This window comes from Epinephelus lanceolatus, chromosome 17 (assembly GCF_041903045.1).
Source record: "Epinephelus lanceolatus isolate andai-2023 chromosome 17, ASM4190304v1, whole genome shotgun sequence".
In the NCBI taxonomy this organism is placed as follows: Eukaryota; Metazoa; Chordata; class Actinopteri; order Perciformes; family Serranidae; genus Epinephelus; species Epinephelus lanceolatus.
Window position 1 is genome coordinate 8,995,409 of NC_135750.1, and position 12,469 is coordinate 9,007,877.

The 12,469-nt window shown below is 41.6% G+C and overlaps 1 protein-coding gene across 1 annotated transcript; it reads left to right on the top strand.

Moving 5' to 3' along the window:
- The first annotated feature begins 3,724 nt into the window (after positions 1-3,724).
- On the top strand, positions 3,725-9,265 carry myoz1a (myozenin 1a). The gene is made up of 6 exons (XM_033612372.2): positions 3,725-3,966; positions 5,584-5,670; positions 6,201-6,388; positions 7,176-7,449; positions 8,201-8,366; positions 8,447-9,265. The coding sequence occupies exons 2-6, from the start codon at positions 5,586-5,588 to the stop codon at positions 8,676-8,678; spliced, it is 945 nt and encodes a 314-aa protein (XP_033468263.1). The 5' UTR covers positions 3,725-3,966; positions 5,584-5,585; the 3' UTR covers positions 8,679-9,265.
- The last annotated feature ends 3,204 nt before the right edge of the window (positions 9,266-12,469 follow it).

A 12,469-nucleotide genomic window follows, 5' to 3' on the forward strand; every position in this document is an offset into this window, starting at 1 on the left:
ATTTGGGAATTAAGTTTAAAGAAATTGCGAAACAATGATGGTAGAGACGAAGGTATGAACATGTATTTATATTTGTGCATTTGAACCTCTCTTAAAATCAAAAATATGGTAAGAATATAGATTTACATACAAACACACACATCTGATGAATATTTATATCATACTGAACCAAGGTTCGTTGTCGGTGAAGATTCTCAGTCATCTAGGTCATGTTAATCGTAAGTGCTTTATTGTAGGCAACTGGGCTTGCTTGCGTTCCTTGAAGACGTTTCGCCTCTCGCCTTTTGGTTTCAGTTAAAAAACTGAAATTACTTCTGCACTCTGTGCCTGCTGCATAAAGTGTCTGACTTACTAAAGAAACTTAACCCTCTAGACTAGCCTGGTCAGGCTCATTTTTAGGGTTGGTTTGAGTATGTCATTCAAAAGGAGGATACGACATAAATTGAGCTGTATTTCATCATAAGGAGGCTGTTGTGTGAGAAATAAACTAATTACGTGGCAAGAGTCCTTTTTGGTACTTGAAGGATGTTGTCAGTATCATGTTTGATCTTACACATACACGATTTTCAGCAGTGAGGAGGCAGATAAAATCACAATATATGCAACGTTAACATTGTGATTGATAAATGCATGATGATAACATTAGAGAAAGTGAATTACAACAAGCTGAGCTAACTTCTACGGGTAAATGAAGCACATGAGTGCAAGCAATTCCCAGTTTTGCCACTAGAGGGTGCCAGGTTGAAAGCTATTTTTAAAGGGGAGCCAAAGAGAGGGAGGCGGAGATTTATTAAAAGAAAACAAAAACATAATCAGACCTCCATCATGTCTTGAGTAGAATGGATGCCCCACTCACCTCTGTATATAGATGGGTATTCAAATCCAGGCTGTTTTGTCCCCAGCAGACGTGGAGGGGTCTGAGGTGAAGCATCTGCAGAGCAAACAGACAAAATGCAATTTCAGGAGAGTGTCAACACATCATGAACTGACTCCTATTCCACACACTGAGTCACAAGGAGGTGACAAGGTAGTTGGAGCCTCTCCTGTTCACTGACAAATCACATAATCAAAACATCAAATCCTTTTCTGCCCTTTTCACTTTTTAGAAATTTCTGCATATGGCATAAAACATGAACATCAGAGCTCAAGCAAAGGTGCGTGCACATAGACTTATGGCACTGCTGCAAATTCTGGTTCATTTTTTAAATAGCTTTGTTTTAAGGTACATGTGTAATCACTGAAGCCATGTGTATCAGATTAACTTTGCCTCAAATGTCAACTTAATGTGTTGGAAACATTTGCCACTGAGCGGTGCTGTGGAGCCATCTCTGACTGAGCGTGCAGTCCAAAGGGCATTTTGTTGCCAACCTCCACACTCCCAGGGTGCCTATATATAGGGCTGTTAATATCTAAACATATGACTATTAATAGAGAAAATGACATTTTGCCAGTTCACTACTGTAATTAAGAATATGGTCTTAATTTAACTGATTTAAAAGATCAAATAAAAATAAATAAAACAGGGTTGTCAGCTTCTGCAGTCTATTTCAAGATGTATTAAAAACCCCATGCACAGTAGTCTCAAAGGTATTTATGTATGAATCAGATTATCATTTCTAGTAACAGAAGCAGAAGTACAGTTAGATAATACAGATAATTTATCAGATGACCCAATTCCTCACATCTTCTGATGCTGCTTCAACCCTTAATGTCTCCCTCTTTCTCTTTATTATAATGTTTGGTCAGCACTTTATTCGCCAATGAATTATTTGCCCCAGGGATCTTCTGAATATTTCCATGTGTCTTACAGGACACTGAAGCTTGTGGAGGATATGTAGAAACAGGAAAATTAAACTGAAACAAAAAAGAGATGAATGTATGTGAGTATACAGAACTGATTTGAGGGAGGACACAGACAGTGTGTGTTTCACCAGAGCCACCATGCAGGGACTCGGACAACAAAAGATGGATTGCCTTTTTGCTTTATATAAGACTACATAAGACTGGAAATCTTTCAGTTGCAACATGTATAAGCTGAGTGTGTGATCTGTGTGTATGAAGTAAACATACAGCAGATAGAAAACGTTTTCTAGAATGTGGATAAAATAAAGAGCTCACAGATGGGTCTGAAGTTTCTGAGGGGTTAAGACCTGTTATTGTGAGAGGATGGCTGGACAAGAAGATGCTTAGAAAAGGCAGAACTGAGCCAAATGTAAGTGAAATATTTAATGCAGAGATGCCTGGCTGCAAAACATACCACTTTCCTGTTAAGAACTAAACCATGAGTTAGACAGATCCATAGATAAACTGTAGATCAGCAGGTTGAATTTGCATTTAAACAGAAGAACTACACTTAAAAGTTGTCAGGAAGAAACACTCACAACAACAAAAGCTGCACAGGAGCTGGTACTCTTTCTACTTTCCTTTCACAAGCACAAAGCAGACCAACTTTCAGAGAAACTTTCTGAGCCTTTAGAGTCCGAAATTTAGGCTGTACACCCATAAAAACCTGATTATTGTAGCGCTCCAGGATTATGTTGCATGCATTTTTAACTGGTGATCATGTTCTCTCTCATGTTCTTTCTTCTTAAACTTCACTATTTTAAGACAAAGAAATGAAACAAAAAGGAATCGATATAGTATTTTTCCGCCAGTATTGTATATCCTAGCATTATGAAGGAGGCGTGAAACAATGATTAGAGTCTAAATGACCACATTTTAGAGCAATTTTCATGCATGGATGGATTACCCAGCAGGCCTACCAGGCACAGGCCCAGGGACCCAAACTCTCACGCCCCCTCTGGCCTTCACCTGCAAAATGTCACTCAAACTAACTCACACCAACCAGAGGGCGACTCAAAATGACCACAAAGAGATGCAAAGGAACTGCAAAGATATACTAAAAAAGGGCAAAACAACCACAAAGAGACACAAAATGACCAAACACCATTCACAAACATCTTGCTCCTAGGGAGGATAGGTGCTGGGGCCTTTTGCATATCTCACTGCCTCATAAGCCTCCCATCTCATCATGTCTAAAACATGCTATTTTTGGGAGCTAGTTAAATTTTTCTTTATATTTGGGAAGATTTTGGACTCACTGCAGTAATCCTAAAACCTTGGTTAGCTCCCAGAACTCATGCATTCATGTTGCAGTTCTTGAAAAGCTCTTCAAATGAACAAAACCACAAAGGACACTGCAGGACAAGACAGGCATTGTCTCTAGTGATTATTGGCCTTCGGATCCTCTCCAGTATTGTGCATCTGTTTGCACAAGCTGTTCTGTTGTCATGCAAACATTGTTAGAGTATCTAACAGCTCTGTCTCCACGTGTCCATCATGTCCCGTCACATGACTGCTTCAGAGAAACTGAAAATGTGACAATCTAGTGTCAGGTTAAAGTAGCGTTGAGAGCAAAGAGGCTGACCCTCCCTTTGAAACAGACATAGCCTTAATATACACACATAAGCTTAGCTTAAACTCACACTGTGCACTTGTGTGTGCTACCCCAAACACACCCAACAGTCCTTTGAGGTTATCTTATAGCTGAGTTCTGTTCCCCTCGTTCTTTGCTACTAAATATAGGCTTCTGAACCATCTGTGAGAATGATTTTGTTCCCTTAATATCCTCATCAGCACTTTGAGCTGGCCAACAGAGACTTCTCCCCCCGCCTTACCCCCCACCCCGATCCCTATTCATACTTCTAACCTCAACCTCCTCCTCCTCCTCCTCACGTCTTGACACCAACACTGCTGCTGCCCACACCCCCAACCCTCTGGAAGATCTGCCATCTGAGTGAAGGGTGGGTTTGCACTTCCCGGGACCTGGGTCCAGCCATAGGGTCAGAGGCACTGAGGGATTTGTAAACTTGTGATCCAGATCACCAGCATTGAGCCCCGGGTCTCCTCTTCACTGTTTGGTATTTATAGGTCTGTCTCTCATCCCAGGATTACAACAAAAACCCGGTGAGTGGATCTGCATCCCATCGGTGTGCTTTGCTCTACTAAAACAGCTTAAATTCTGGCTACTGCAAAACTGCATTGTGGGAATACAGACGTGCAACATGTTCCCAATCATGATTTCTGCAGGCTGTGCAGCAGGAAACAAATATGGAAGAGGAGCTAAACAACTCAGTAAATGAGATCATGACTTTGTTTTTGATGTGAATGCTTGCTTCTGTCAACGATTAATGTAAAATGGCTCGGGGAGTCACTTTGCTGCTTTTAGATTTTCTTGGTACGTCTTAAAATGACCAAAGGAATGGGTGAATGTGCTGACCATCCCTCTCTGTGGGCGTTGCAGAGATTTTATATGGGGTTACCAAACCCTGACAGGGGGTGGTAAATCTGAGCGCAAGGGATCCCAAGGCTTGTAATTATTTAAAGCAACTAAAATGGGGTCCAACACACTCCTAGTTAACATCCACAGCTACTCTACATTTTGAGAAAGGTTCAAACGTACAGACAGAATTGTTTTCTGGAGGTGTGTATTGTGTCCTTAAGGATTGTGTCAAGCCCATTTGATAGTCGAATGACGCCATTACACGTCACTAAAATGTCTTGGCTGGAGATGGCTTTTAAAAATAGCAGCAGTGGGTTGAGTTACAGTCAGTAGATGTGATGTGATGTTTTGCCACTTGCCTGGGCCTTAAAGAAACTGTTGAGAGGAAGACGAAAAACTGTACAATAAACACGTAAGATAACGTGAGCCACACTGGGGAGGCACCACAGGTTGTCAGAAATGCGGTTGTTAATGTTCTTATGCTTTAATGGTGAGTGATATCTGGACAGATGAGATAGAGGAAAATATTACTCCCACTTCCCCCGCCTGACTCTTCCCATGCAGGCTGCAGATTGGGGAATATGATCAGGTGCTATTTTATGATCCTGAGGCCTTCACTTTTACTGCATAGCACCAAAACTAATTGATGACAACTTTTCACCTGAACTACAGTGAGCTTGTGTTTATGTTGACTCTGTGTGTGTACAGATCCCGTGTCCCCAAACAAAACTGAAAAACACATTAAGCTATATGTTTCCCTCGGGGCAGACATCTGTTGCACTGGGTAATGCGGGGAATCTGAGGGCACTGACATCTTCCTTGAACTTGAAAAATGAGCCCACGCTGTCTGTCTGTCTGATAGATTCAGGTCCTGTGGATTCACTTTCATGGGTTGTTGATGGCTGTGCAACACCTACAGTACAGGCTGTACTGTAGGTGTTGATGGTACAGTTGGCGCGATGAAAAGCAGTCTGTTAGTTTCTTTTAGATGTGTGAAAGGAAGAACATTGCCTTTAATGCATGACAACCTCAGTCTGAAACTGTGGCTGTGCAGATTTAGAGTCATATTACTGTCAAATAATTATTTTAAATACGAATAAAGTGATGTAAAATACATCTCTGGATAAGTTTGATATTTTGCTTTTGTCTCTTGATATAAAGAGGTTCATTTTCATTACTTCTTCTTATGCTGCTTAGAATGTTTGAAAAGCAAATGTTTAGTTGCATATTAGGCTTTTTTTCTTGTGTTTGTAACCCTAATATTGTTACTGCTAATGCCATGTTTTTCCCTGAACCTCCAGCCATGCCTCTGGGAAAACCTGCCCCGGTAAACAAGCGGAAAAAGCTAACCAAGATCATAACTGACCTATCACATATCACTCAGGATGGTAAGGCTGGCATGAAATGACATGAATATGAAACCAAATGTCCATATGTTCAGTGCAGCTCTTTCATATAAACACAGAATACATAAATAGATGGATGATAGGTGATAAGTAGTGTAGGTGGGGAACTAGTCTTTCAGGATATATGAGGTTACGTCTGCAGTACAAGTAAAAAATAACTATAAAAACATGTACCAACTACATATAATTGACAAAATAATTAACATATATATATGACAACTCAGGATACCGTACATTTTTTACTACCAACAGTCATTAATGTCATGACGGGTGTGTAAAATGAAGGTATAAGTGAAATTATAGTCTCAGCATTTAAGGGGAAACACATGCATATAAATGCTCAGAGAGAAGATGAGGAAATATTGTAAGTGTCATGAAACATGCAAACATTTAAACAACGTCAGTATCGTCTGGTTTTCTAGTTTTAGTCTCTGGCATGTCACGACAGAGGCCACTAGACTTCTTCGTCCATATTCTGACGTTTTTAAATGTAACGCGTGTCCCTTACCTAGAGTACGAGTCGGAGCCGGAGGCGTCGGAGTTCGACCTGGGAACAAAGATCAAGACTCCCAAGGACATCATGCTGGAGGAGCTTTCCCTGTTGAAGAACAAGGGCTCCAAGATGTTCAAGATGAGGCAGCAGAGAGTGGAGAGGTTCATCTGGGAGAACAATCCCGACGTCTTCAGCAGTGAGTCAATGGTGAGAGCATCGCTGATGGAGAGAACAAAATCCAATCACTTTCACGTCATTTCAAAGGACATTTTTCTCAAAAGCTAATGATTAAATGTGAATAATACAAGCGGAAATTTCACAGAGGTTCCTTTTAGCAATGTTTGAAGACACTTATTTATTCTTGTCTTTAATCTGTCCTAATTAAACACTTAATTCTCTTTACAACTGTCTGAAAGACACATAGTACTAAGACAGCTGTGGCCTGAATGGACATTATCTTTTAAATTTCAAATTTAACATTATCTTTTTAAAATTAAAATTCTTACATTAGATTATTACTGAATCTGTTAGATTAGGGTGACCTATGTATCAATAAATTAATTGATTATTTAATGTGTAAATAAATACATGAATAAATTCACAAATATATAAAGAAATAAAAGAAAGAAAAAATAAATGAGGAAATTGATATTTTTTCTTTTTTTACATATTTATGTTTTCTTGTATTTATTTATTTTATTTATTTAAATTTCTTCTTATTATTTTTTATAATATAATAAATATTTGATATGACTTATTGTTACTTATTATAATTTATTATGTATTGATTTTTTTTTTTCATTTATTGCCAAAAGTCATTTTTCCTCCATACTATAAGTTTCTGGAAGATGATAAAGGCATCCAACACACAGTCATGACTTAGCATTATCAGTAATGGTTGTGACTTTAAGGAGATGAAACGTGCTTACTCAACAAAAACAAACAAATGTGCTGTGTGTTATACAGTTGATTTTACTGATCGTATTTCTTTCAGGACAACCTCCAGAAGTTTGTTCCCGGTCTGGGAGGTCAGATGGGAGGTGACATGATAACTGTCGGTGGGCATTTTGTAAGCAAACAGACTGGACATCTGCATTTGGGAGCGATGCACGCCGGAGGAGCCCCTGTGCCTCCTCCAAAGCCTGGAAGCAGAGGGGCTGGAGCAGGAGGTGCAGGAGGTGCAGGAGGTGCAGGAGGAGTGGGTGGGGGTGACCATGGGAAAGGTGGAGCAGGAGAAGGGGGAGCTAGTGTGGGGTCTACACTAAAAGGTTGGTATCGAAATTTTTGGTTTTTTAAAGCAGGATGCTGTTTTATGGTCAGGACATCTAAAGCTCGCTACACTTAGACAAGTTTTTTTGCTTTAATTTATAATTATGAAGTAAATGTTGAGTGCACGATGTAATGGCTTTAGAATAATGACACCATTGGCATTCAGATTGGCTCTCTATAAGCCTCACTTTCAACATACAATTCTGTCTGCTGCCTCATACGAAAACGAAGGCTCAGTTTACAGCACTAAGGAAGTGAGTCAACTATTGTGCAACCAAACAGGAAGAGGATAGCGCTTATGTTTTCCCTGGTAGTCAGGCTAGCTTTTTCTCTATGTTTCCAGTTGCAGGCTCTAGCATACAAACATAAAGCAAAAACGAATATTTCCAAGAGGAGGAACCATAGTGACGGAGCAGCAGCTAGGAGTAGGGCAGAAGTTAAAAGGTGGAAGATCCTAAGAAGCATCTGAGAAAAGTTTCTGCAGTGGATGCTCTAGGAAAAAAACACATTTGGCGTTTAGATGAAGGATTAACGTTTAAAAAAAAGACTTGAAAAGAGCACTCCTGGGGGAGGGGGAGATGCGGCAAGTTCACCTGCAGGTGTATGTCATAAGGATGTGTCAACAGTGTTTAAGAAGTTCCGCACTCCAGCTCTAAGAGACTGCTGAAAGTAATTTTGCAACTCGTAATAAGTACTTCTGACTCCTGTCGAGCGTGTCTCATGCTCAAGCCATGGATGCTCTTTTCACAGGAGGTGGAAAGGATGATGCATCCAAGAAGAAGCTTATTGTGAAGACATACGTGTCTCCATGGGAGAAGGCCATGAAGGGTGATGAAGGTCTGTTAGCTACACTGAAATCTGAAATGCCTGGTCCCATTCAAGGAAGGGATCTCCGCAAGTACAAATGTTTCAACAGGTACTTCCCTCAAGACATGACTCTGTGGGTACTTTGTGACAAACAGAGGCTATAATAACTCACTCACCTTGCTTTGCTAGGTGTGCCATGCCCTTTGGAGGCTTCGAGAAGGCCAACCAGTTCTTGAAATTCCAGCTGCCAGAAACTGAGGCCAAAACGGAGCCTGAACCCGCAGTGGTGTACCAACAGGACATCGGCTGCCGGCCTTCCTTCAACCGCACTCCTATCGGCTGGGTGGGCAGCTGTGAGCCCGGCTCCATTCATATGGAGGCAGATGGTGTGCCCTTCGATGGAGAGACTGATGAGCTGTGAAAAAAATATCCATACTGTGATTACACTCACTGTGCACAGTCACATGCCCACACGCAAGCATGAACGCATGCATACACGTTAGCATGCACACACACACGATAGATGAGCTTACAGTGAAAGGTTATATTGATGATCTCTTAGTGTGGATGACTGAAAGCGTACATGAAATGTAGTCATGTTCTTATTTTGCTCTGTATTTGGTTGTAAGGCAAAGAAACAAGCTGTCGATGTTGTGAGGGGGTGATAAAACTTTTATTTGCTAAGTTCTTACATTGAGTAAACACTCAATTTGTCAGAAAAGTTGTTCTCGGTGAGAAGCTGCAGATTTTGTCAATGAGGAAAGAATGAATCAAGTATGAAGGAAAGATTTATGCTGTGTTACTGTTGCGCACACTGTCTCAGTGTCAACTTGTTTCTATATTTGTTATTTCTCAGTGCCTTTTTTGTTGTTAAGATTCTCTGTTCATTTGTTGAGCTGTGAAAACCCTACGAACCTGTCTAGCTCATGATGCATGCATAGTCAGCTGCTGATCCATTAACCTACTGTACCAACTCAGTTTCTCCACAATAAACCTTCTCAAACTGAACAGTTTGGTCCTCTTGGAGAGTGATTAAAACGTCAAGGGAAATCATTTTGTGTGTGTAAAATCCTTACCAAGTTAATTTCTTATACTGTATGTTCAAATACATTTGCACGCAATGCAAATTTCAGCAATCCTTTGCAGACAAGAAAGATCTTATGAACAGCCGAGTTGCTCACAGGTTGCCTCAAAGAAAATGTACACTTTTCATGACTGAATAGTGATCAAAATAGATTCAAAGTTAAAATCAAAGGAGGGACTATTTCAGCAATCAATTACTGATACCAACTGCGGTCCCTGCTTTATACAAATGTAGCCCACTTAATGTATCATTGGGCAGAGTGTTAAAGTTTGTGCTGGTTCAGGTGGAGCTAATTTTAACTAGTTTAATCATTAAATGCATCATAGTTTGGAAGTTTATCATCTTTTATGATGCACAATTTTTATTCCATAATATTCAAATCAGTCATATTACGTGGTCTACATAATACAGTCCATCACAACATCCAAACACTCCCCCACCTGTCCCACCTGTAACCAAGAGGGGTCAACCTACCTATGGAATGGCTCACAAATCATGAATACACATGATTAAAGGTGGACTTTGCAATTCTCCTCCAATACACTTTGAATATTTTGTCCACACGGTCAGCTAACTGTCCCTCTGGTGTTCATACACAGCCCTGGCTCTGTAAAGAGTACACAAAGTGGCTTGGACCGAGCTTCACAACACCGTAGCAGCCATAGCAACAGGGAGCGTTTGTGCTCGTGCACAGGAAAGGGGAAAAGGAGCGGGAAAAGAGGAAGGCAGTTGGCGCGACAGGAACTGTTCATCTGACATTGAAGTCCACACTGCATCTTAACGAGGAAAGATAGCAGAGAAACAGCCAAAGAGAAGGTCAGAGGAACAAAACAATTAAGAAAAAGTTATGATCCGGCCAGGGGCAAGACCTGTGTCAACATCGGTGAGGCTTTTCAACAGTGAAAGACATGACAGGGCATATTAAATAAAATTCCTTCTAAGCTAGAAAGAATATGTATCCGCAGAAAATGCAAATACAAATTCACATACCCATCATATCTCAAACCCATTCATCACAAACAATGTACCTCCACTTGTTCTTCACACTGGTACATACATAGTGTCAATCCTCCTCCATAGACTCTCCTCCATAGGTATCACTCACACCCCCCCTTCACTGGTTTCACCCTTACCTCACTGGCCGCACTCAGTTCATCCAACTCAAATCCTTCAATTCACAGCCCTCCCCCGTCACTTCAGGTGTGCCCCAGGGTTCCGTCCTGGGGCCCCTCCTCTTCATTATCTATCTCCTCCCACTTGGCAATATTTTCCGTAAATTTGGTATTCATTTTCACTGCTTCGCGGATGACACCCAGCTCTACCTATCCAGTAAACCCGACACCTCTCTTCCACCCTCCTCCCTCACCCACTGCCTCTCAGAAATTAAATCCTGGTTCACCTCCAACTTCCTCAAACTCAACTCTGACAAAACAGAACTCCTCCTGGTCGGTACCAAATCCACTTTATCCAAAACTGACAGTTTCTCCCTCACTATTGACAGTTCCACAGTGTCCCCCTCCCCTCAAGTTAAGAGTCTGGGTGTCATCCTCGACAGCTCACTGTCTTTCCACTCACACATCAATAACATCACCCGGTCTGCATATTTCCACCTATGAAACATTAACCGTCTCCGCCCCTCCCTCACCCCTCACACCACAGCTATCCTGGTCCACAGCCTCGTCACCTCCCGCATTGATTATTGTAACTCACTCCTCCTTGGTGCCCCTCACAAATCCCTCCATAAGCTTCAACTGGTCCAAAACTCTGCAGCCCGCATTATTACCAGATCCCCCTCCTTTCACCACATCACCCCTGTCCTCTAGCAGCTTCACTGGCTTCCAGTCAAATTCAGAATCCATTACAAAATCCTTCTGTATACTTTCAAGGCCATTCACAACCTCACCCCCCCCCCTACCTGTCTGATCTCCTCCACATCGCCACCCCCTCTCGCTCCCTCAGGTTGTCCTCCTCCCTCCATCTCTCTGTGCCCTCCGCCCGGCTCAGCACCATGGGGACCAGAGCTTTCAGTCGCTCTGCTCCCAAACTCTGGAACTCTCTCCCCCCGGACCTCAGAAACATGGACTCTCTACCCCATTTCAAATCACAACTCAAAACACATTGCATATTCCCTTTAACTGCCCACATCCATTTTTACTTTCTGTCACTCTTGTCTGTTGTTTTTATTTATTTTAATTATGACTTTAATTGTGTTTTTAATGCTCTATAAAGTGTCCTTGAGTGTTGAGAAAGGCGCTTTTAAATAAAATGTATTATTATTATTATTATTAAAAGACACATGCTCCACTTCAGGAGGTATTTTTCTGTTTTGTCCTGCAAATTATACGACATCCTTTCATATGCTGGACTTTGCCTAATTCAGTCACCCATTCCTAAAAAGGAGCATCTCTTGGTTTCAGAAGGTCAATGCTGAAAGGGCTGGCTGTTCGCAGTGGTCTCGGTGGTCCAATATCCTCTTTTTAGATGAAAGTAAATTTTGCATTTCCTTTAGAAATTAAGGTTGCTTGAAGCCCAGTGTGAAGTTTCCACAGTCAGTGATGATTTGGAGTCCCATGTCATCCGCTGGTGTTGGACCACTGTGTTTTTTCAAGTCCAAAGTCAATGCAGCTGTCTACCAGGAGATTTTAGAGCACTTGATGCTTCTGTCTGCTAACAAGTTTTACGGCAATGCTAATTTTCTTTTCCAGCGGGACTTGGCACCTGCCCATAGCGCCAAAACCGCTTGTAACTGGTTTGCGGACCATGGTGTTACTGTGCTTGACTGGCCAGCCAACTCGCCTGACCTGAACCCCGTTGGGAATCTATGGGGATTGTCAAGATGAAGATGAGAGACACCACACCCAACAATACACGAGCTGAAGGTCGCCATCAAAGCAACCTGGGCTTCCATAACATCTCAGCAGTGCCACAGGCTCATCGCCTCCATGCCACGCTGCATTGATGCAGTAATTTGTGCAAAAGGAGCCCCGACCATTTAACCTTTAACTTTTGATAGGAAGGTGGTATAGACTAGGACATCCGGAAGTGGGTGAACTCAAATTCGAGGAGTCAGGCCCCACAAATGGGAAGGTATAGTCACAAATAACTTTTGATAGGAAGGTGGTATAGAC

Bases quoted from the DNA above. Each gene is read 5' to 3' on its own strand.
- myoz1a (XM_033612372.2), top strand. From the start codon at position 5,586: ATGCCTCTGGGAAAACCTGCCCCGGTAAACAAGCGGAAAAAGCTAACC. The intron at 6,389-7,175 runs GTGAGAGCATCG...TATTTCTTTCAG, and splicing joins TCTTCAGCAGTGAGTCAATG to GACAACCTCCAGAAGTTTGT. The intron at 8,367-8,446 runs GTACTTCCCTCA...TTGCTTTGCTAG, and splicing joins AAGTACAAATGTTTCAACAG to GTGTGCCATGCCCTTTGGAG.